The following is a 24,578-nucleotide window of genomic DNA, read 5'->3' on the forward strand; positions in this document are numbered from 1 at the left end:
AAGGTTGGCTAAGGCTACTGGAGAGACTTTAAACTAGAAAGGTTGGGGGGAGGGAATCGAAATGAGGGGACTGAGAGCGAGGAGGTTAGCTCGCAAATAGATAAGGAATGTAAACAGGGTAAGAGGGAGGTTAGACGAGTGATGGAGAAGGGAAGTGCTCAGGCTGAAGGTCTGAGATGTGTCTATTTTAATGCCAGGAGTGTAGTGAATAAAGTGGATGAGCTTAGAGCGTGGATTGCTGCTTCGAATTGTGATGTGGTGGCCATTACGGAGACTTGGATGTCTCAGGGACAGGACTGGGTGCTTCAGGTGCCGGGTTTTAGATGTTTCAGGAAGGACAGGGAGGGAGGCAAGAGAGGGGGGGGAGTGGCACTGTTAATCAGGGATAGTGTCACGGCTGTAGAGAAGGTGGACGCCGTGGAGGGATTGACTACGGAGTCTCTGTGGGTGGAGGTTAGGAACAGGAAGGGGTCGGTAACGTTGCTGGGTGTTTTCTATAGGCCGCCCAATAGTAACAGAGATGTTGAGGAGCAGATGGGGAAACAGATCCTGGAGAGATGTAGGAATAACAGAGTTGTCATGATGGGAGATTTTAATTTCCCAAACATAGATTGGAATATCCCTAGGGCTAGGGGTTTGGATGGAGAGGAGTTTGTTAGGTGTGTCCAGGAGAGTTTCCTGACACAGTATGTGGATAAGCCTACTAGAGGAGAGGCTGTACTTGATCTGGTGCTGGCTAATGAACCTGGACAGGTGGAGGATCTCTCGGTGGGTGAGCATCTTGGGGATAGCGATCATAATTCTATCTCCTTCACGATAGCATTGGAAAGAGATAGGATCAGGCAGGCTAGGAAAGTGTTTCTCTGGAGTAAAGGGAAATACAGTGTCATCAGGGAGGAAATTAGACGGGTAAATTGGAAGGAGGCATTCTTGGGGAAAAGTACCGAAGGAAAGTGGAGGATTTTCAAGGAATGTTTGTCTGGAGCTCTGCATGACAACGTTCCGATGAGACAGGGGGGTGTTGGTAGGGTACGGGAACCGTGGTGCACGAAGGTTGTGATGAACCTGGTGAATAAGAAAAGAGAGGCGTACAGAAGGTTCAGAGAGCTCGGAGGTGTTAAGGATTTAGAGGAGTTTTCGGGATGTAGGAAGGAGCTTAAGAAGGAAATTAGGAGAGCAAGAAGGGGTCATGAGAAGGCCTTGGCGGGTAAGATTAAGGAGAATCCCAAGGCTTTCTACAAATATGTCAAGAGTAAAAGGATGAGATGTGAAGGCATAGGACCCTTAAAAGGTGAAGGGAGAAAAGTTTGTGCGGAACCGTTAGAAATGGCGGAGCTGCTTCATGAATACTTTACCTCGGTATTCACGGTGGAAAGGGATCTGGGTGGTTGTACTGCTGGTTTGCGGTGGACAGAAAGGATCGAGCATGTGGACATAAAGAAAGAGGATGTGTTGGAACTATTGAATGGCATCAAGGTTGGTAAGTCGCCGGGACCGGATGGGATGTACCCCAGGTTACTGTGGGAGGCGAGGGAGGAGATTGCGGAGCCTTTGGCGATGATCTTTGCATCGTCGATGGAGACGGGAGAGGTTCCGGAGGATTGGAGGATTGCAGATGTGGTCCCTATATTCAAGAAAGGGAACAGGGACAGCCCGGGAAATTACCGACCGGTGAGTCTAACCTCAGTGGTTGGTAAGTTGATGGAGAGGATCCTGAGAGACAGGATTTATGATCATCTAGAGAAGTTTAGTATGATCAAAAGTAGTCAGCACGGCTTTGTCAAGGGCAGGTCGTGCCTTACGAGCCTGGTTGAGTTCTTTGAAAATGTGACCAAACACATTGACGAAGGAAGAGCGGTGGATGTGGTCTATATGGACTTCAGCAAGGCGTTCGATAAGGCCCCCCATGCAAGACTTCTTGAGAAAGTGAGAGGGCATGGGATCCAAGGGGCTGTTGCCTTGTGGATCCATAACTGGCTTGCCTGCAGAAGGCAGAGAGTGGCTGTGGAGGGGTCTTTCTCTGCATGGAGGTCAGTGACCAGTGGAGTGCCCCAGGGATCTGTTCTGGGACCCTTGCTGTTTGTCATTTTCATAAATGACCTGGATGAGGAAGTGGAGGGATGGGTTGGTAAGTTTGCTGACGACACCAAGGTAGGTGGTGTTGTGGATAGTTTGGAGGGATGTCAGAAGTTGCAGCGAGACATAGATAGAATGCAAGACTGGGCGGAGAAGTGGCAGATGGACTTCAACCCGGATAAGTGTGTGGTGATCCATTTTGGCAGATCCAATGGGATGAAGCAGCAGTATAATATGAAGGGTACCATTCTTAGCAGTGTAGAGGATCAGAAGGACCTTGGGGTCCGGGTCCATAGGACTCTGAAATCGGCCTCGCAGGTGGAGGATGCGGTCAAGAAGGCGTACGGCGTACTGGCCTTCATTAATCGAGGGATTGAGTTTAGGAGTCGGGAGATAATGCTGCAGCTTTATAGGACCCTGGTTAGACCCCAGTTGGAGTACTGCGCGCAGTTCTGGTCACCTCATTACAGGAAAGATGTTGAAGCCATTGAAAGGGTGCAGAGGAGATTTACAAGGATGTTGCCTGGATTGGGGGGCATGCCTTATGAGGATAGGTTGAGGGAGCTTGGTCTCTTCTCCCTGGAGAGACGAAGGATGAGAGGTGACCTGATAGAGGTTTACAAGATGTTGAGAGGTCTGGATAGGGTAGACTCTCAGAGGCTATTTCCAAGGGCTGAAATGGTTGCTACGAGAGGACACAGGTTTAAGGTGCTGGGGGGTAGGTACAGAGGAGATGTCAGGGGTAAGTTTTTCACTCAGAGGGTGGTGGGTGAGTGGAATCGGCTGACGTCGGTGGTGGTGGAGGCAAACTCGTTGGGGTCTTTTAAGAGACTTCTGGATGAGTACATGGGATTTAATGGGATTGAGGGCTATAGATAGGCCTAGAGGTGGGGATGTGATCGGCGCAACTTGTGGGCCGAAGGGCCTGTTTGTGCTGAAAAATAAGAAAGAAAAAAGAAAAAGAAATGTCGCACAGTACTTTCCCTTCCATATTCCCAAAGCATCCACTCTGCCTTTTTGTCTATGCTGTTGCTATCTAAACATTGGTTATCAGATTCTGACTGCTATTCAGCTAAGAGCCATATGCATTGCTAGTAGGAGTATTAATAGGAGAGGAGTCCTCATTATATTAATTAATCTCACCAAACATGGACTGAAAGCTGCACCTGGTTTTTAAAAAAAAATTCATTCATGGGACATGGGCGTCGCTGGCTGGTTAGCATTCATTGCCCATCCCTAGTTGCCCTGGAGGTGGTGGTGAGCTTCTTGAGTTGCTGAAGGCCATGTTCTGTGGGTTGACCCACAATGGCGTTAGGGAGGGAATTCCCAGGTATTTATGGTGATGACTGATCTTACAGGGACAGCCACCTTGTTGTGTGTTAGATACTGCTACAGTTCTGCACCCGATACCCCGGCCTCAATCAACGCTCATGATATAACTGTAGGTGGATGGATGGGGGGCTGAGGGGGGGGGGGAAAAGGTGTTGAGTGGCTTCAACAATCTATAAACTTACTTACAATTGAAATAAGAGAATTTATAAAACAAACTTAACTCAAGCTAAAATGGTGGATCTCTCCCCACAGAGCACGTTATCTTGTCCAAAGGGGTTGATAGGATCTGGGTGGGATTGTCAGTGCAAGCTTGACGGGCCAAACGGCCTCCTTCTGCACTGTAGGATTACACACACACACTTTGGTAAAGCTATCATAGAAACTCTACGGTGCAGACGAGCCCATTCGGCCCATTGAGTCTGCACTGACTCTGGCAAAGTATCTTACCCCGGCCCTCTCCCCTCTCCCTGTAATCCCACACATTTACCACGGCTAATCCATCCAACCTACAACATCTTTGGACACTAAGGGGCAATTTAGCATGGCCAATCCACATAACCTGCACATTTTTGGAGTGTGGAAGAAAAATGGGGCACCCAGAGGAAACCCACGGGGAGAACATGCAAGCTCCATATAGACAATCACCCAAGGCCAGAATTGAACTCGGGTCCCTGGGACTGAGAGGCAGTAGTGCCAACCATTGTGCCAGCAAACACTGCCCTGAAGTCTCCATTACAGAACAATCCAGTGAGTAATGTGATTGAAATACCACACTCATCTGCAATGGCCTGTCAAAATTTACAGTGGGGAACTCTTTCAGACTGAAAAATTACAGTCCGAGTCCTTGGAAACCCAACAAAATAAGGGAATTTAAACTTTGGTGGACAGAACAGTCAGTGGCCAGTCAGCCAAGTCAACGTAGCAATGGGTGCCGCATGGGTCCCAACTACACTCATCTTTTTATGGGGCATGTGGAACATTCCTTGTTCCAGGCCTACCCAGGTCCCTCCCACAACTCCTTTGCCGGTACATCGATGACTATTTTGGTGCCGCTTCATGCTCTCGTCCAGACCTCGAAAAATTCATCAACTTCGCTTCCAGTTTCTGCCCCTCCATCGCCCTCACCTGGACCATCTCAGACACTTCCCTTCCTTGACCTTTCTGTCTCCATTTCCGACAATAGGCTATCTACCAATATTCATTAGAAGCCCAGACTCCCACAGCTATCTGGACTACAGATCTTCACACCCTACATCCTGTAAGGACTCCATCCCTTTCTCTCAGCTCCTTCACCTCCGTCGCATTTGTTCCGATGATGCTACTTTCCAAAGTGGTGCTTCTAATATGTGCTCCTTTTCCCTCAATCATGGTTTCCCACCTACAGATGTCGACAGGGCCCTCAACAGCGTGCAGTCCATCTCCCGCGCCACGACCCTCACCCCCTCCCCTCCCTCCCAGAGCAAGGATAGAGTCCCCCTTGTTCTCACATTTCACCCCTCCAGCCTCCACATGCAAAGCATAATCCTCCGCCATTTTCACCAACTCCAGCGTGATGCCACCACCAAACACATCTTCCCTTCTCTCCCTCCATCAGCATTCTGTAGTGACCATTCCCTCTGGGATAACCTAGTCCACTCCTCCACTATACCCAACACCTCTCCTATCACCCATGGCACCTTCTCATGCAATCGCAGAAGGTGTAACACCTGTCCCTTTACCTCTTCCATGCTCACCATCCAAGGTCCAAAACACCCATTCCAGGTTAAGCAGTGTTTCAGTTGCACCTTTCAATTTGGTCTATGGCATTCGCTGCTCCCAATGTGGTCTCCTCTATATTGGAGAGACCAAGCGTAGACTGGGTGATCGCTTTGCTGAGCACCTTCGGTCTGTGCGCAATCAGGACCCTGACCTTCCGGTTGCTTGCCATTTTAACACTCGATCCTGCTCCCATACCCACATGTCTGTCCTTGGCCTGCTGAAATGTTCCAGTGAAGCTCAACGCAAACTGGAGGAACAGCATCTCATCTTCCGGCTGGGCACTTCACAGCCTTCCGGTCTCAACATCAAATTCAACAACTTCAGATGATTTGCTCTACCCGACCTCCACCCCCTTTTCTTTCATTCTACTCAATTTAATTTTTTTTTTTATTGTTCTCTACCTTTTATTGCTTTATGGTCTTTCGTCATTTTCCTTCCCCACCCCCCACTCTTTCCTTCCCCCTACTTCATCCCCTTTCCCTTACTTTTTCTCCCCCCTCCGCTTACCCTTTTCTATATTCTACCTCTGTCCCATCTCTCTCCCCCTGCCCCCCCACCAAACATCTGTCACGGCTTACAGCTTCTCTGCCGTTTGTCCGTTCACACCCTTTATTCTCTCTGTGGACAGCTATTAGCAGTCTTTTCCCCGGGTTTCTGTGGCTATGACTCATCTTTCATTCCCTCCCCCTGCAGTATAAATATCTCCCACTTTCTCTGCCTTTTAGCTTTGACAAAGGGTCATCTGGACTCGAAACGTCAGCTCTTTTCTCTCCTGCCAGACCTGAGATCTTCCAGCGTTTTCTCTTTTGGTTTCAGATTCCAGCATCCGCAATAATTTGCTTTTAGTCAGTGACTTGAATTGTACATTAATATATGGCCCTTTATGGAATGTCCTTTATAACCTTTGATAGCAGGGAGGGACGGTCAGGGTTTGACATCAAACCCAATACCTGCCTGAAGATCGAATCGAAATGGACGGTTGGATTTGGTGTTATATGAATAGGTTTGCCGCTGGATAGAAGTAAACCTTTAATGATTGAAACTATTTCGGGGGTCTTGGAATTTCCGATGGCTTCAGACAGAGATTTTAGTTATTGAATGAAGCTAAAGATAAATTTCTCTTTTCTCTAACAAACTCAACGCAGACTAGCCAAGCATCAGACAGCAAGAGGATATCCAGCAGCAGAGTGAAGAGTCAAGTATAGCAAGGGGAATGGCAGCCAGCAGCACTACATCATCCTGATTCTAAGAAACAGAAACACAGCAAGGAATACACAAGAGCGGGGAAAAAGCATCACAGACAGTAATACATCAGCACGCAGCAGGCAAGAACCGGGTCTCTCTTTGGGAACAGCCTTTCAATTCACATATGATTTCTATGATGATCTCAGTAATTCATTGCCGTCTCAAGTCTAAGTACTCCAGTGTTGTCATTAATGATTCAGTAAAGCTTAATCTTGCGTTGGAGGGTCCCATGCTGTTCCAATATGAAATGACAACATCCTAACAGTCGTTGCAAATTTTACACTTCTAATGCTGTTAGTTTTTTTTGAGCTGCTTATTGATGGCCAATGCCTCATCATTCGCGGTTATAGTGACAGCAGTAACTCGCACAATCCCAAGTAGATATGTCCACAACAACATCAGCAAGTCTTACTTCATCCATTTAAACAGATTCTACATGCTTCAAAATGCAGCATCTTTAAATCACGACAAGGTTTGCCCTCATTACTCTTCCTGGAAGCTCATTCAATGTATTGAACATTGTTGGACAAAGGAGTTTGCTGCCCTTATCAATTTGAGGCAATTTCCTCTCACGATATTCTGCTTACTTCACCCATGCCCTTTAACGATTTTGTATACCCCCCAAGATCTCTGTCACTTGGATGATGAAAGTGTACACAATCCCTCTCATTTACAGGTGAGATTTTGGGCTCTTTTCAACTCCCCTAAAAGTGTGCTAACACTGAGCTGAAGTGAATGCTGATAGGATTAGATCAAGAAGGGTGGAGGCAGCTCAAGTGGAAAATAGCCATCAGCACAAACCAGGTCAGCCGAAGCACCTGGTTCTGTGCTGTGGATTATATGCAAGATACTGACTGATGCTCTGCAATGATTAGACAGGTTGGCCTGAGACTACCAAGGTCTCCAGATCTCTTTTAGCTTTAATCCCGACTATTCGAACACTTGATTGACCTTTTGTGTGCTTTCCACTTTATAATTACCGATTACAGTCCATCTATCTTTCTGTCCACTTGCATAACACAACACAAAATCTCTGATCAGACAACAGCAGGAGGCCCAAGGGAGAGGACGGGGGCAAAAAGGATATCCACCATACAATACAGGAGTCTATTAACGCAAGAGAAATCTCACAGATGGTCATGGCTGCTGCAGAATGCTCCTAAAGAGGGACAGGAATGTTAGTTAACAGAACGAGTACAATAACCTTGAGGGACCTTGTGTTCCCCCTGCGCAAGGGAACAAAAGTGCTTTAAGCAACGATACAGATTCTCATCACATACCCGTTAGGGCACCAGATACTGCACACAAGCCTCCAGACTCACTGCATCAGCGGCAAGTGGAACTGAACACCTGAGGAACAGGGTAGCTGGCAGAGATGAGCTAACATACTCCTGACTAGATTCACTCTGGGGTGCAGGGCATCAATTTTTACTGGTGCCGGTTTTCTAATTGCACTGCCATCAGGACAAATCAGTTCGTTAATTCTTCAGCTTCTGCACATAGCAGTGTGGAGTCTGGATTGTGGAATTTTCCATAAAACGATAAACCGGTCACTTGCTCCAGTTATCATTAACCTTGCTATTCAGGTGTAGGTGTACAGCAGACAAACCTGAATCTGGGCTTGTACATGGCAGCACACCTTGACAGATTTCCTCCCCTTCCCCCCCAAACCACAACTTCAGCTGTGCCAGTTAAAGAACAAAAATCACCAAATGTGGGTATTGTTGGCAAAGCTGGCAATTATTGCCCATCCCAGGATCTCCAAGGGGAGTAGAAAGGCCATGGGGAAAGAGGGGAACGTAAAGTTCAGCAGTGTGGACTAACTGGGAATCAAACCTACCACTTATTTCAGAATGGCACTCAAGACATAGTCCATTCTTCAAAGCTCATAGTTCAAGAGAAAAGTCTCTGCTTTAGTTAAGCCAGCCGGGCTGTGCAGAACCCAGAACCACACAGAATGGTTTCACTGTGGTTTCTACTAGGGGCTACACAGATATGCTTGGTGAATTAGAGGAATTACAGGTGGCACAGGGGTTAGCACTGCTGCCTCACAGCGCCAGGGACCCGGGTTCGATTCCCAGACAGGTCACTGCCTGTGTGGAGTCTGCATGTTCTCCCCATGTCTGCGTGGGTTTCCTCCAGGTGCTCCTGTTTCCTCCCACAGTCCGAAAGACATGCCAGGTAGATGCATTGACCCGAACAGGCGCCGGAATGTAGCGACTAGGGGAATTTCACAGTAACTTCATTGCAGCCTTACTTGTGACTAATAAACACTTTACTAGTGTTCTGGTGAGCGGAATGACATATGAAACTGGCTGTGTTTGTTGAAAATAAGTTCTCGTTGAAACATTGCCCGATTAACAAACCTCGCTGGCCCCACCCAATTCTCTTCTTGGCCCCCACCACACTGAAAAAATTCTAGTTCAGCATCTTTAAAGATGCCCTTACCACAGCTACTCGCAAGACTCCCTCCACTGAGGAAAACAGCAGGTAGAGCAAACTGATGCCAACGATTTGAGTTGCGGAGGCTCCCAGCCGGGGCCTGTTTAAAAACAGGAAACACAAGATCTGTTAGCAGAATGACTTTCACTGTCACCATTGCCAAGAACATCTCTGTAACAGGAAGGTGCAGTGATGCTGGGAGGAACTAGCTTTTCCCTTAGAGCCTAGACATTGAGCGTCAACAGGTTATATGAAAAAAAAACTTGCATTTCTATAGACCCTTTCACAATCAGGACTTCTCAAAGCGCAAATCAAACACTTTCCAGTTCAGGTTAGAGGTCATCGACCCAAAATATTGACTCTTGTTTCTCCCATAGCAGAAGTTCACAGACATGTTGAGTATTTCCAGCATTTTCTGATACTTCTTCAGATTTCAGTGTGGGCGGCACAGTGGTTAGCACTGCTGCCTGACAGCGCCAGGGATCCGGGTTCAACTCCGGCCTTGGATCTGTGTGTGTGGAGTTTGCATATTCTGTGTCTGCGTGGGTTTCCTCCGGGTGCTCCGGTTTCCTCCCACAGTTGAAAAGACATGGAGGTTAGGTGCATCGGCCATGCTAACTTACCTCTTAGTGTCCCAAGATGTGTCCTTTAGATGGGATTAACCATGGGGACCGCCCTCCTTTCTCCTGCCCCTGTTCATCCCTACTCATCCTCCCCCTCCATTCCCGCCGCATCTGGATTCCGATTCACTCCTCGATCCCATTCCTGTCACTGCTCCTAATACGCCTTTCTCTCCCACCACCCCTCCATCACCTCCCCCCTGCCTTACCTCCGTTCTCCGCTCCCCTTCTTCCCCTCAACCCCCCCCACCACCTCAACACCCTCTCCCAAGTCTCTCTTCTCCCCCCCCCCACCCCACACCCTCTCCCAAGTCTCTCTTCTCCCCCCCCCCACCCCACAGCCTCTCCCAAGTCTCTCTTCTCCCCCCCACCCCACCCCCTCACCCAAGTCTCTTCTCCCCCCCCCCCCACCCCACCCCCTCAACCCCCTCTCCCAAGTCTCTCCCCCCACCCCCCCCCCACCTCACTCCTCCTCCTCCCCTTCCTGACAGTAGCTCCTGGCAATCTGACAGTAGCTCAGAAAGCAGCAGGTACACAAGTCACCTTACCTGACAATACCATAGCCAAGCCCAGCAATAATGACCAGGATTCGAGCCAGGGTGCGTTTCACAGCTGACAGCAGCTCTGCAAAGATCACCGCCCCGTGAACTGCGAGAGAGTTTTAAACAAGAATCGGTTTTAATATGTAGCTCAATCTTAAGAAATCATTTCGCTCAAAGTCCATTTGTGAATAAACTGGAATTTTAAATTCTTTTCTGAAAATCCAGGAATGAGGATGGCCTGAAAATCAATTTCATTTGCCAAAAATGTTTGGTGGCCCTCGGGCAGCTGGGGAGCTGTGTTGGGGTACGGGCCAACAGGGGCTGGTGTTCCTCTGGCACCTTACACAGGTTGAGGAATGCCAGAAGTTCATGGCTGTGCAAGGGTCACTGCCAAGCTCAATACAATTCGACCCAGCACCCACAACATTGCAGTCAATCAGGAAGTGGGAACCCACGGCTGATTTACATCACTTGCCAGTCCAGCCTCCAATTTACATTCATTTACCTGACACACCCTGCTGCGAGATTCGATGGTATTCCGCATAGAAGACTGCTTTCTCCAGCATGCCGAGCAGAATGACCCCACCAATCCAATACTGAATCCGTAACAAATCCTTCCAGTGACAAATCAGCAGGAAAAGCCAGAGAATGCTGTAGAGCACATAGATGATACACATCACCATGTAGAACTGCAGGAAGAAAAACAGCAAGTGAGGCTTCAGGAATGTGGATGTCATCGCCACATGAACTTATTAAAGGGCAGGAGCAGTTAGCAGTGTGGATGTTGGAGGTGGCACTGATGTGCAATGGGGAACAAGGTAGCGCACTGGATTGACTGCTTTACTGAGTGCTAGTGTTTCACTGCCACCACATTGTTTTCACCACTGGGCGAAGAGAAGCAAGACTTCATACCTCCATTGTTATAACTTAAAGGTTCTGTTTTGTAAATGTTATGGAGAGGTTGGACAGGCTTGGGTTGTTTCTGATGGAGCACAGAAGACTGAGGGGAGGCCTGATTGAGGTGTATATAATAAGGGGCATGGATGGGGTGGATAAGCAGCAGCTGTTCCCCTTAGTTGAAGGGTCAGTCATGAGGGGACACAAAGTTCAAAGTGAGGGGCAGAAGATTTAGGGGGGGGGGGGGGGAGAATGTGAGAAAAAACATTTTTACCTAGCAGGTGGTGATGGTCTGGAATGTGCTGCCTGGGAGGGTGGTGGAGGCAGCTTGCCTAATCCTTTAAAAAGTACCTGGATGGGCACTTGGCACATCATAGCATTCAAGGCTATGGGCCAAGTGCTGGTAAATGGGATTAGGTGCGAGACCAGGTGTTTCTTGCGTGTCAGTGCAGGCTCGATGGGCCAAAGGGCCTCTTCTGCACTATATGATTCTATGAGAGTCATGATGTGGAGATGCCAGCGTTGGACTGGGGTAAACACAGTAAGAGTTTTAACAACACCAGGTTAAAGTCCAACAGGTTTATTTGGTAGCAAACGCCATTAGCTTTCGGAGCGCTGCTCCTTCGGCAGATGGAGTGGAAATCTGCTCTCAAACAGGGCACAGAGACACAAAATCAAGTTAAAGAATACTGGTTAGAATGCTGATCTTTACAGCCAATCAAGTCTTAAAGATACAGACAATGTGAGTGGAGAGAGCATCAAGCACAGGTTAAAGAGATGTGTATTGTCTCCAGACAGGACAGCTAGTGAGATTCTGCAAGTCCAGGAGGCAAGCTGTGGGGGTTACCGATGGCATTGCTCAGTACTCAACGCCGACAACTGCCAGTTTCCAGATGCAATTTTACAACTCATCCGCTTCATTCTGGACCACAATGTCTTCACCTTCAACAACCAGTTCTTCATCCAGACACACGGAACAGCCATGGGGACCAAATTCGCACCTCAATATGCCAACATTTTCATGCACAGGTTCGAACAAGACTTCTTCACCGCACGGGACCTTCAACCGATGCTATACACTAGATACATCGATGACATTTTCTTCCTTTGGACTCATGGTGAACAATCACTGAAACAACTATATGATGACATCAACAAGTTCCATCCCACCATCAGACGCACCATGGACTACTCTCCAGAATTGGTTGCATTCTTGGCATCTCCATTAAGGACAGTCACCTCAGCACCTCACTGTACCGCAAGCCCACGGATAACCTCATGATGCTCCACTTCTCCAGCTTCCACCCTAAACACGTTAGAGAAGCCATCCCCTACGGACAAGCCCTCCGAATACACAGGATCTGCTCAGATGAGGAGGATCGCAACAGACACCTCCAGACGCTGAAAGATGCCCTCATAAGAACAGGATATGGCGCTCGACTCATTGATCGACAGTTCCGACGCGCCACAGCGAAAAACCGCACCGACCTCCTCAGAAGACAAACACGGGACACGGTGGACAGAGTATCCTTCGTCATCCAGTACTTCCCCGGAGCGGAGAAGCTACGGCATCTCCTCCGGAGCCTTCAACATGTCACTGATGAAGACGAACATCTCGCCAAGGCCATCCCCACACCCCCACTTCTTGCCTTCAAACAACCGCACAACCTCAAACAGACCATTGTCCGCAGCAAACTACCCAGCCTTCAGGAGAACAGTGACCACGACACCACACAACCCTGCCACAGCAACCTCTGCAAGATGTGCTGGATCATCGACACGGATGCCATCATCTGACATGAGAACACCATCTACCAGGTACACGGTACCTACTCTTGCAACTCGGCCAACATTGTCTACCTGATACGCTGCAGGAAAGGATGTCCCGAGGAATTAAGGGCTATGGGGAGAGAGCGGGTAAATGGAGTTGAAATCAACCATGATTGAATGGTGGAGTGGACTCGATGGGCCGAATGGCCTTACTTCCGCTCCTATGTCTTATGGTCTTATGGTCTTATGGTACATTGGGGAAACCATGCAGACGCTATGACAACGGATGAATGAACACCACTCGACAATCACCAGGCAAGACTGTTCTCTTCCTGTGGGGGAGCACTTCAGCAGTCACAGGGATTCGGCCTCTGATCTCCGGGTAAGCGTTCTCCAAAGCGGCCTGCACGACACATGACAGCTGAGCAGAAACTGATAGCCAAGTTCCGCACACGAGGACTGCCTCAACCGGGATCTTGGGTTCATGTCACACTATCAGTAACTTCCACAGCTTGCCTGGACCTGCAGAATCTCACTGGCTGTCCTGTCTGGAGACAATACACATCTCTTTAACCTGTGCCTAATGCTCCCTCCACTCACATTGTCTGTATCTTTAAGACTTGATTAGCTGTAAAGATTCGCATTCTAATCAGTATTCTGTAACTTGAGTTTGTGTCTCTGTGCCTTGTTTATGAACAGATATCCACTCCATCTGACGAAGGAGCAGCGCTCCGAAAGCTAGTGGCGTTTGCTACCAAATAAACCTGTTGGACTTTAACCTGTTGTTAAAACTCTCACTGTGATTCTATGAGAACATTGCTTTGTAAAAGAGAGGTCGTATCTGACCAATTTTCTTTGAGATGACAGTGTTGGACACGGAATTGTCTACAGATGTTATTTATTTGGACTTGCAGAAGGCATTTGATGAAGTCCCTTAAAGAGACTTTTAGCTAAAGTACAAGGAACAAAGAGAAACCTGATTCAGAAATGAGCTGCTCAGAAGGAAATGGGGAGTAGGGATAACAGGTCTTCATATTCAAGTGGAATAGAATCCAAAGGGATTGAAGTCATGTTTCAACTCAAAGCCCCCAATGCCTGGAATTCTGAGAGTAGTTCCTGACATCACACCTTAGGAAGAATACAGCTCAAATTTACTGGAAGGATACGAGAGATTAAACAAACTAGGGTTATACTCCCTGGAATTTCAAGGATGATTTAGACAACGTTTGCAGGACATTAAGTGGAAGAGATAGGGTAGATTGGGAGAAATTATTCCTGCGAGTTGGGGAGTCCAAGGCTAAGGCAGAGCAGTCAAAAGAATTAAAGCCAGGACTTTCAGGAGTGAAATGAGGAAATGTATTGGGTGATAAAAGTTTAGAACTCTCTTCCACAAATGGCAATGGAAGCTAGATTTTAAATGCTAGTTTTAAATCGGAGTTTGATAAATTGTTAGCCGAAGGTGTTGAGATATAATATAAAGACCAGCACATGGACTGAGGTGGCAGATCACTCATAATCTCACTGAATGGTGGAAAATGTTCAAGAGGCTAAATAGCCTCCCCATTCCAACAAGCCAACAGATCTGTGCTCCACACAAGCCTCCTCCATCTCACCCTTTCAGCATACCCTTCCATTCAGCCCCTCATCTGCTCATCCAGCTTCCCCTTAAATGCATCTATGCTACAGTCTGGTGGCGCAATGTATCACTGAACTGGTAATCCAGAGGCCCAGGCTGATGTTCCGAGGAACAGGGGTTCAAATCCCACACCAGCTGGTGGAATTTAAATTCAGTGAATAATCTGGAATTGAACGCTAGTCTCAGTAATGGTGATCAGAAAACCATTGCAGAAAGCCACCTAGTTCACGAATGTCCTTTAGAGAAGAAAATCTGCTGGACCTGGTCTGGCCTACATGCGACTGCAGAGCCACAGCAATGTGGTTGGCTCTTAACTGCGCTCGGAAAGGATGCGGCAAGTCACTCGGTTCAAGGGGAATTAGGGATGGACAACTAACGCTGACCTTACTGGCGACGTCCACACCCCGTGAAAGAATGAAGAAAATAAAAGTAACTTCACCTTTTGAATTGAAGTGCTTTAAGCAGACTGTGGGAGGAAACCGGAGCACCCGGAGGAAACCCACGCAGACATGGGGAGAACATGCAGGCTCCGCATAAACAGTGACCCAAGGCCGGAATCAAACCTGGGTCCCTGGCGCTGAGAGGCAGCAGCACTAACCACTGTAGCACCGTGCTACCCCAAGTTGACTGAAGAATATATATAATACACTTGCAGGTCAGGGGCTGCTGCTTTCATGAAGATGACAATATGCTGCAGCTGAAGTTAAAAATACACATTTCAAAACCAATGTTGCCACTGACTGTAGTGATAAAATTGCTCTGCTAGTGATGCTGACTGTAAAGGCACCCCGAGTCATTGCTTCCTCAAGCAGTCCCTTCCTGGGTCAGCTCCAGAAGGAGATTGTTTAACCCTGGTTAAACAACTCTCCCTCTTCCTCCCCCACTGGCCCAAATCCCCTTTGCACTGGCAGGTAAAACACAATCCTGCTCATCACCCCAATTGTGAGTGGACTTGTCTCGTGGTGACCTTGGAATAGGCTTGTTCACACCATTGGGGGCGCTTGGTTAGTAACTGTGAAAATCGAAAACCAGGTTAAAAGTGCAGGTTTCCAAAGCAGAGCTGACATTAAAAATAACCCGCTTGCAACAGGAATCAAAACCCTGCACGCTCATTTGCAAAAACACAGCTGTGGCCAGATGGCCAACAGCAACATCAATGGCAACAAAAGTCAAGCATGCTGGGAATTTTGGTCAAGTTCTAATTAAACACAGATACTGGTCAGAGGGGCTGCAGTGAGCTGTGACTTGTCCTGGGAGATGTGACCTGATACTTCCTGTGCTGACCACAATAGGGTTAGTTGGTGGAACAAATGCCAGACATACCAACACTAAAGTTTCCCACCTTATTTCAGATATGGTGAGCTTGTGTGACCAATGTGCTGTTTGGTACAAACATTTGGGAATTGTTCACGAGTAACTCCATTGGCTATAATCGAACAGTGTTATCAGTTTCCGGTATCACTGCCCGAGTGCCAGAGAACTTTTGGGAAAGTTTTAGGATAAAAAGTGCCTGAGTCTTTGTCTTTCATGAAAACTTGAGAATCATCTTCACAACACTGCTCCGAAGGCATCTTCAGAGAAGACAAAGAACACCAAGGGAAATTCCTATCGGAGGGCAAGCCTGCCTAAGTTTGCTCAAACGGGTAGTATTTGTTTACAGTTAAAAGCTTAAGTTAGAGTTAAAGTTAAGTGAATCAAAGTGTTGCAAATGACAAGTACATGTTGAATATTAGACCTGAAGTATTGAATAAAGAGAAAGGTTTTATTTAAGTTGAGTTTGAGTCGACTCCCTGTCCTTTGATCTGGAAAATATCTAGAAAAAGGTTTAAGTTTACAGTCGTTAACATAGCTGACTTGCGTGTACATCTTTAAATTAATTGCCCAGTTTGGTTTGGAGGATTCTCAACCCATTGGCCCACACAGGTGTAGCTGGATGGAGCCACCCTTTACAAGAATCAGATTCATTAGTAAATGGTTACCTCCAAGGTTAACAAAATACTTACAATCATTAATGGCCAATCTGTTGCAGATATGTATCCATGGGGCCCCAACATTTCCACTTCTACTGCAGAGACAGAGAAAGCACAGGGTGGCTATCAGTTCAGAAGCTGCAGTGTACACAGGCCTAGCTTACACTTACACTGAGGGCAAGTGGCTTTTCACCAGCATGTGCTCAGACACCAGGGACTATAATACAGAAATTATTACACTGGACAGCAGATCACACCATGCACAGTAACTATGAACACACACATCTCTAGTAGGACATCAACGCAGGTTACTCCCCCCAGTATGCTACTTCCTTACAATATTGGAGCAGATTAAAAATTGAAAGGTCAATCACAAACATTCATTTGCTTTCTCGCTCTACGGATGCTGAGACACCTACTGTTTCCAGCGCTTCCTTTTTGTTAATTTTAAGGTTGCTAGCATCTGCAGTATTTGGCTTTTGACTATCCTGATCATCACTTCCCGCTTATTGTGTCCACCCTCCCACTTTTATCAACCTCCGAGTCCCTGCACTCTAGGCCTCAGTCCATCACCCCAATCTCCCATGACTGATCATTACTAATCTCGCACCAAAGCCCAGTATTCATGTTACAATGTGCTCTCCTCACCTCTTAGCTCCACTGCTTATCAGCTACAACAGGATTCACATCATCATCTGCAATGGCTTGGGGGAGTTAGAATAGAATCCCTACAGTGCAGCCCATTGAGTCTGCACCGGCAACAATCCACCCAGGCCCTATGCCTTTAAACCCATGTATTTACCCTGCTAATCCCTTGGACACTAAAGATCAATTTACTATGGCCAGTCAACCTAACCCGCACATCTTTGGACTGTGGAAGGAAACCAGAGCACACGGAGGAAACCCACGCAGACACGGGGAGAACGTGTAAACTCCACACAGACAGCGACCCAAGGCTGGGAATCAAACCTGGGTCGCTGGTGCTGTGAGGCAGCAATGCTAACCACTGTGCCACCGTGCCGCCCTGGTGTTAAGGGGGGAGCCAGTACAGAATTGATTTCAAAAATCATTTCCTCCAGCATCATTCCCTTTGCTGCCTTGGTCTTGGCTGAAGTCAGGGATTAGTGTATTATTTTACTGCTGTACTGAAAACCTACAGATTAAATTCCACTCTCTGTTTTCAGTCTTTAGTCCAGTCTTTTGGACCTGAATGATGAAAAAGTATGGAGCGTCCTCCCAGGTCTGTGCTACCGAGCCCTGTAAAACATGTCAACAGGAAACAATTTAACACACGTCTATAGGCTCTTTAAATAATAAAACTTACCTAGTTAACACATTCACTAAATCAAACATTTACATCATCAAGGAATCCTCTTCGGTAAGGCATAAAGACAAAATGAGTCAATGCCACTCAAAGATCTGACTAACGCGTTGTAGAAGATTGATACTGGACAAGTTCCCCCTCAAGAGTGGGGAACAGGATATTTCCATCCAATCCCTGGCGCTGTGAGGCAGCAGTGCTAACCACTGTGCCAATATGCAGCCATTGTCAAAGTAAAGGTCAAAGAAAGAGGGCAGTGAGGGTAGATTTCACCTCTGCATGGGCAGAAGATCCCTTTCTGTGTGATAACCGCAGCATGGTGTGTATTCTCCGCTATCTATACTCCAAGTATGATTCTCTAGTCTGTTAGCTATCATCATTGCTTGCTTAATCCCCAGGAAATGCTTTTGAACTCTTCCATTGAGAAATGGCATACATTTACAATAACATCCATCCACCAAGTCAATGCCTTCAGAACGGAAAGGAAAAATAAAAACACAGCAAAAATTAAATTTTAACTGAATATCAATCCTGTATAGTTTCAACCGTTTTAAGCCAGAGGCACCCAAGGTGAAGGGATAATTGTTGATAAATATCTGAAGCAGGAGAGACAGACCATGGGACAGCATGGAGCACCAGGAATGATCTCAGATTACTCCAAAGCAGCAGCATGGCACAGTTAGTCAAATGGCCTCCTTTCCACTTCGCTGCGAACCTTTACTGCCAGCTCACAACTAACCAAGGGTCAGCAGGCATGCTGCATTTGACAGAAGCTAGATAAACACAAGGAGAAAGCAATGGAGTTAAGACTGGCTGAAGAGAGGTGGGAGGATAGTGTAGAGCACAACCAGCCTGGTCCTGTACTGCACCTTCTATGCAAATAGATGTAAATATATCCCTGACTCTACAGGAGCAAACACAGTAAGAAGTTTAACAACACCAGGTTAAAGTCCAACAGGTTTATTTGGTAGCAAATGCCATAAGCTTTCGGAGCTCCAAGCCCCTTCTTCAGGTGAGTGGGAATTCAGGAGCAAGACATAGAGCAAAGGTGGTGGATGGGAAGAGTAGACAGTCGCAATTCACTAATTGACACAGAGGCGGCGAGCGGGAATGGGGAAAGGGGGAAAACAAACTTACCGGAGGAGTGACTACCTCGGTGGTTTTATTCGTGGCTTTCGGCTCATTCTTTGGCTGTTTGTCTTCTTTCTGGAAGAAAATAAGCTTTTCACAGCTCTGCTCCTGACAGAATTTTTAGTGGAACTCATAGATCCCTCCTCCCAACCAGTTATGGATAATAATGGAAAAATGTCAGCAGTCAGACGGATCATTTGGACCAGCCGCTAAGACTTGGTCTTCGGACCCACAGTAGTGGTGACGGCAACGGATCAAAGCTCAGAGAGGCAGGTTCAAGTAAATGAAGATCAGTGAGCAATCCTCAGGAGAGGAAGGGGAACACAAAGAAACAAACAAGTGGTAAAGTTTCTAAGACTTGCTAAGGGTCTGGCTCACTGCTATTACAGATCAAAAAACTCCAGGTACAATGTTAGAAAGTCTCAAAGTGTAACCCAAGAAGCACCCATCACTAAAACTTTACTCTGTCCCTGTATTTTATCATGCATTCCACTGTTTTTGTAAGAATTCATTACCTAAATCTTACCTGCTTGCTGTCTGAACTTCTTTTGGCTACTGGTTTGGGATTGTGTTCAGGCGGAATGGGCTGTGAAGATTAATGTAAAGCAATATTTAACAGGGTCACTGGATACAAACCACATTACACAATGCAAATATCACTCACATTTACATAGCTAATCCACCTAACCTGCACATCTTTGGGCTGTGGGAGAAAGCCAGAGCACCCAGAGGAAACCCACACAGACAAGGGGAGAATGTGCAAACTCCACACAGACAATGACCCAGAATCGAACCTGGGTCTCTGGCACGGAGAGGCATCAGCGCTAACCACTGTGCCACGGTGCCACCCAGCTGCTTAAGGCAGTGAGAAGATGAGCTATGTAAATTAGGAAGTCTTTTGGTTCAATCTCTGGACTGGACAGTGAGGCAAGCAACTGGAGTTTGCCAGTTAGCATCACTGCACTGGAGCTAGCAAGGCCAAAATAATGTTCAGCCATTGGCATGGACAGTCAACACTTACTTGTACATTAGCTATGTCCAAGTAACTCAGTGCAGAGCTCCCGAGTCATAGAGGTGGAGTCTTGGAAGTTTACAGCATGAAAACAGGCCCTTCGGCCCAACTTGTCCATGCCGCCCTTTTTTAAACCCTCAAGCTAATCCCAATTGCCCACATTTGGCCCATATCCCTCTATACCCATTGTACCCATGTAACTACCCAAATGTTTTTTAAAAGACAATATTGTACCCGCCTCTACTACTACCTCTGGCAGCTTGTTCCAGACACTCACCACCCTCTGAAAAAATTGCCCCTCTGGACACTTTTGTATCTCTCCCCTCTCACCTTAAACCTATGCCCTCTAGTTTTAGACTCCCCTACCTTTGGGAAAAGATATTATCCAGCTGATCTGTGCCCCTCATTATTTTATAGACCTCGATAAGGTCACCCTCAGCCTCCTACGCTCCAGAGAAAAAAGTCCCAGTCTATCCAGCCACTCCTTATAACTCAATCCATCAAGTCCCGGTAGCATCCGAGTAAATTTTTTGCACTCTTTCTAGTTTCATAATATCCTTTCTATTATAGGGTGACCAGAATTGCACACAGTATTCCAAGTGTGGCCTTACCAATGTCTTGTACAACTTCAACAAGACGTCTCAACTCCTGTATTCTATATTCTGACCGATGAAACCAAGCATGCCGAATGCCTTCTTCACCACTCTGCCCATCTGTGACTCCACTGTCAAGGAGCTATGAACATGTACCCCTAGATCTCTTTGTTCTGTAACTCTCCCCAATGCTCTACCAGTAACTGAGTAAGTCCTGCCCTGGTTCAATCTACCAAAATGCATCACCTCGCATTTATCTAAATTAAATTCCATCTGCCATTCGTCAGCCCACTGGCCCAATTGATCAAGATCCCCTTGCATTTGGAGATAACCTTTTTCACTGTCCACTATGCCACCAATCTTACAAACTTACTAACCATGCCTCCTATATTCTCATCCAAATCATTAATATAAATGACAAATAACAGTGGACCCAGCACTGATCCTTGAGGCACACCGCTGATCACAGGCCTCCAGCTTGAAAAACAACCCTCTACAACCACCCTCTGGCTTCTGTTTTGTATCCATTTAGATACCTCACCCTGGATCCCGTGAGATTTAACCTTATGCAACAACCTACCTTGCGGTACCTTGTCAAAGGCCTTGCTAAAGTCCATGTAGACAACATTAACTTCACTGCCCTCATCTATCTTCTTGGTTACCCCTCCAAAACTCAATCAAATTTGTGAGACATGATGTTCCACTCACAAAGCTATGCTGACTGTCCCTAATCAGTCCTTGCGTCTCTAAATGCCTGTAGATCCTGTCTCTCAAAATACCTTCCAACAACTTACCCACCACAGATGTGAGGCTCACTGGCCTGTAGTTCCCAGGCTTTTCCCTGCAGCCCTTTTTAAACAAAGGCACAACATTTGCCACCCTCCAATCTTCAGGCACCTCACCCGTGACTATCGATGATTCAAATATCTCTGCTCGGGGACCTGCAATTTCCTCCCTAGCCTCCCACAATGTCCTGGGATACACTTCATCAGGTCCCGGGGATTTATCTACCTTGATGCGCTTTAAGACTTGCAGCACTCCTTCTCTGTAATATCTATACTCCTCAAGACATCACTATTTATTTCACCAAGTTCCTTAACATCCATGCTTTTCTCAACAGTAAATACTGATGAGAAATATTCATTTAGGATCTCACCCATTTCGTGGATCCGCACCTAGATGACCTTGTTGATCCTTAAGAGGCCCTACACTCTCCCTTGTTACTCTTTTACCCTTTATGTATTTGTAGAAGCTCTTTGGATTCTCCTTTGCCTTATCTGCCCAAACAATCTCGTGTTCCTTTTTGCCCTCCTGATTTCTCTCTTAACTCTACTCCTACAACCCCCGTAATCTTCAAGGGATTCACTTGATCCCAGTCATAGGGCTTCAGCTGCTGAACCATCTGGGTTATGCCATTCTGTTAGAGAGAGATTTCCACAGCATCTACAGTTACGCAGATATATTGTACTACAGATGTTTCAAGAGGTTAAACACTAACTGCATGCATTTGATGTCAAGCACAGGATTGAGAGGTGTTGACTTTCTATTTGCCTACCAGAGTCCAGTTCAGCAATGGCTTTGGTTGGTCAAAGGGTTTGACTTGCAGCTGAAAAGGAATTCAGATATTAGGCACTCAAGGCTCTAGCAGACAATTTGCATTTGCACAGGACCTTCGACATCATTAAATGTTCCCTTTGTAATTAGATGAAATAAAGTGTTACTTGTTTCGTTTTTACAGAGAGAATCTCAGGGGGTTATTTTGATTTAATCACAAAGTGGCTGTAGGCAGATTGTACTATTTCTCACATATTCTTTAGCAGATTATGAAGGGATGTATTTGAGTGGTTGAGTATTAGTTCTCTGAGAGGAGATCACCCTCCCCTTCATAACAATACCATGGTCGTGTTCCCGAGCCTTAACCCTTCCATCCTCCCCTTAGATGTTTAAAAACAAGCCCTTTGATGAACTCAGATTTTTCCAGGTCATCCCAAGCTGTCTGGGGAGTGCAGCCGGAGCCAGCCCACAGAACCATGGGTGGTTCAACTGCGTTGGGGAAGCAAAGGAGATCAGAAAAGCATTAGCTAGGGCAACAGACAGGTGTTTCTGTGGCCTCAGACATGACTACAGATTGGTGCGATTCCTCCCCGAGGATAAACATTAAGGATGTCACGGAATGGCTGCAGAGCATTCTGAAGGGGGCAGAAAGAAAGTGAGCAGCCAGAGGTCATGGCTGGTATCAGTGGTAATGACACCGACAGAATGAGTTACAAAGTCCGACAGGTAGATTTCAGCGAGTTCTGTAACAAATTTTAAAAATAATACCTCAAAAGGCGGCAATCTCTTACTAACTCCCAGTGCTGAGTGAATACGCAAATAGGAGGATTGTATTGATGGATGTGTGGCTGGATAAAGGGTGCAGAAAGTGGGGCTTTAAATTCCTGGGGCATTGGGTTTAGTTCCAGAGGAACTGGATCAGTAAAAGCCGGGGAGGTTCCACCTCAACAGGACTGGGATTGATATTGTGGCAGGGACAGTCACTAATGCTACTGGCGAGGGTTTCAATCAGGTTCCCACCTCCCTGCCAAACTGAGGGTAGATTCTAGACAAAAACAAAGCTGGAAATAGAAGGCAGGAAATTAGAGTACAGGAGGCGGGGAACATAAAATAGACAAAGGGTTTGTCGAATGACTGGTGACAGAAACTTCAAGTGAAGGAGTCTGATCAATAAAACAGATGTGCTGTAATTTTCTTTGTTCTTTAGAGTCAATTACTAGGGGGCACAGATTTAAGGTGAGAGGGGCAAGGTTTAAAGGAGATGTACGAAGCAGTTTTTTTTTTTTTACACAGAGGGTGGTAGGTGCCTGGAATTCACTGCCGGGGGAGGTCGTGGAAGCCGATACGGTAGTGGCTTTTAAGGGACGTCTTGACAAGTACATGAACAGGATGGGAATGAAGGGTAGGGGGTTTTAGTTCAGTCGGACAGCATGGTCGGTGCAGGCTTGGAGGATCGAAGGGGCTGTTCCTGTGCTGTAATTTTCTTTGTTCTAATGGCGCAAATATGACGCTTGGAAACACGGCTGAAAGAAAGGCAGGAAGGGCAGTTCAATATTCCTGGGTTAGTGTTTACAGCCAGGCTGGTGAGGGAATGGGAGAATCACAATATTGGTTAAAAGAAGCATTCACAGCTGGAGGAAGGGATGACGAGCTGGGAGGATCATCAACTGAGGCCACATTGGCTAACTGAGGACCAGAAAAGAGACAACCACAGTGTTGGATATGATGCTATAAACCACCAAAAGACAGAGATCAAAGAGAAAGTCGTTGGCAAGTTACTGACGAGCAGAAACTGAGTAGTGTAGTAAATCCCTGCTTCATGTTGACTCAGTTAATGCTCTAACGTTATTCATAACATAGGGACAATATATCATTTAACACTGAGGTTCACTGGAATAGTGGTCGCCACTGACTTGCTGTTCTGTGACCTACATGTGCATGTTTTCCCGCCCACCCTCTGAACTGAAGTCCCTCCTACCCAACTCAGTTCCCATCGCACACCCCCCCCACTGCTGCCCTCACTCCACACCCACCCACATTCCTGAAGTACCTTTTCCATCCCCTCCTCCCTTCACAATTCCATTCTTCCTATTCAAGCCCCCCCCGGTGTCTGTTGCCACTCCCGGAAACGACTCCGGCTGCTTCACTCCCATTCTCCCCCCTCTCAGCTTGCAAAGTAAAGGCGGCCCTGAGGCTTCTTCAGCAGCTAACTGCACCAATCAACTTCTGCCACCAGATGGAGTGTGGTGCAGTCAATCCAAAACCAGGTGAGTTATTTAAACATTTATTTATATTTACTGCATTCTGGATTTTTTACATTGTGATGTGTGTCATTTTACAGATTATTTCAGCTCGGAACGCACGTGTAAACATACAGTATTTCAACCTGTATGCTGGCTTCTCTGGGTGCAAAATCCTAACTCTGATTTTAATCTTCACTCTCATGGGAAACTATGATTCACAAAGTTGCAATCTGCAGGAATGGAACTACAGCGTGAAGTGAAGACTTACTCTAATAGTCAGAGATTTCAGCCACCCTAACACTTACATTGGGGAGATGTTTTTAGCCAGTACATCGCTAGCCCAGCGATGGAAGAGGCAGTCCTGGATTTAGGTTCAGAAAAAGCAGCTAGCTAGCTGGAAACAGAAGGAGAGAAGTTTGATGGCCCTGATCACACC

At 46.7% G+C, this 24,578-nt stretch overlaps 1 protein-coding gene across 1 annotated transcript in view; it reads right to left on the reverse strand.

Moving 5' to 3' along the window:
• The window catches only part of LOC144511347 (transmembrane protein 87A-like), a 54,431-nt gene that overhangs the window by 17,129 nt on the left and 12,724 nt on the right, over window positions 1–24,578 (reverse strand). The window contains exons 5-13 of the mRNA XM_078241630.1: window positions 21,901–21,951; window positions 19,267–19,326; window positions 18,747–18,815; window positions 17,446–17,545; window positions 16,322–16,383; window positions 10,521–10,704; window positions 10,022–10,121; window positions 8,860–8,953; window positions 7,497–7,570 (exon numbers count right to left, since the gene is read on the reverse strand). Coding sequence (XP_078097756.1) covers window positions 7,497–7,570; window positions 8,860–8,953; window positions 10,022–10,121; window positions 10,521–10,704; window positions 16,322–16,383; window positions 17,446–17,545; window positions 18,747–18,815; window positions 19,267–19,326; window positions 21,901–21,951 — 794 coding nt within the window. The remainder of the gene's footprint in view (window positions 1–7,496; window positions 7,571–8,859; window positions 8,954–10,021; window positions 10,122–10,520; window positions 10,705–16,321; window positions 16,384–17,445; window positions 17,546–18,746; window positions 18,816–19,266; window positions 19,327–21,900; window positions 21,952–24,578) is intronic.

Source organism: Mustelus asterias, chromosome 24, assembly GCF_964213995.1.
Source record: "Mustelus asterias chromosome 24, sMusAst1.hap1.1, whole genome shotgun sequence".
Taxonomy (NCBI): Eukaryota; Metazoa; Chordata; class Chondrichthyes; order Carcharhiniformes; family Triakidae; genus Mustelus; species Mustelus asterias.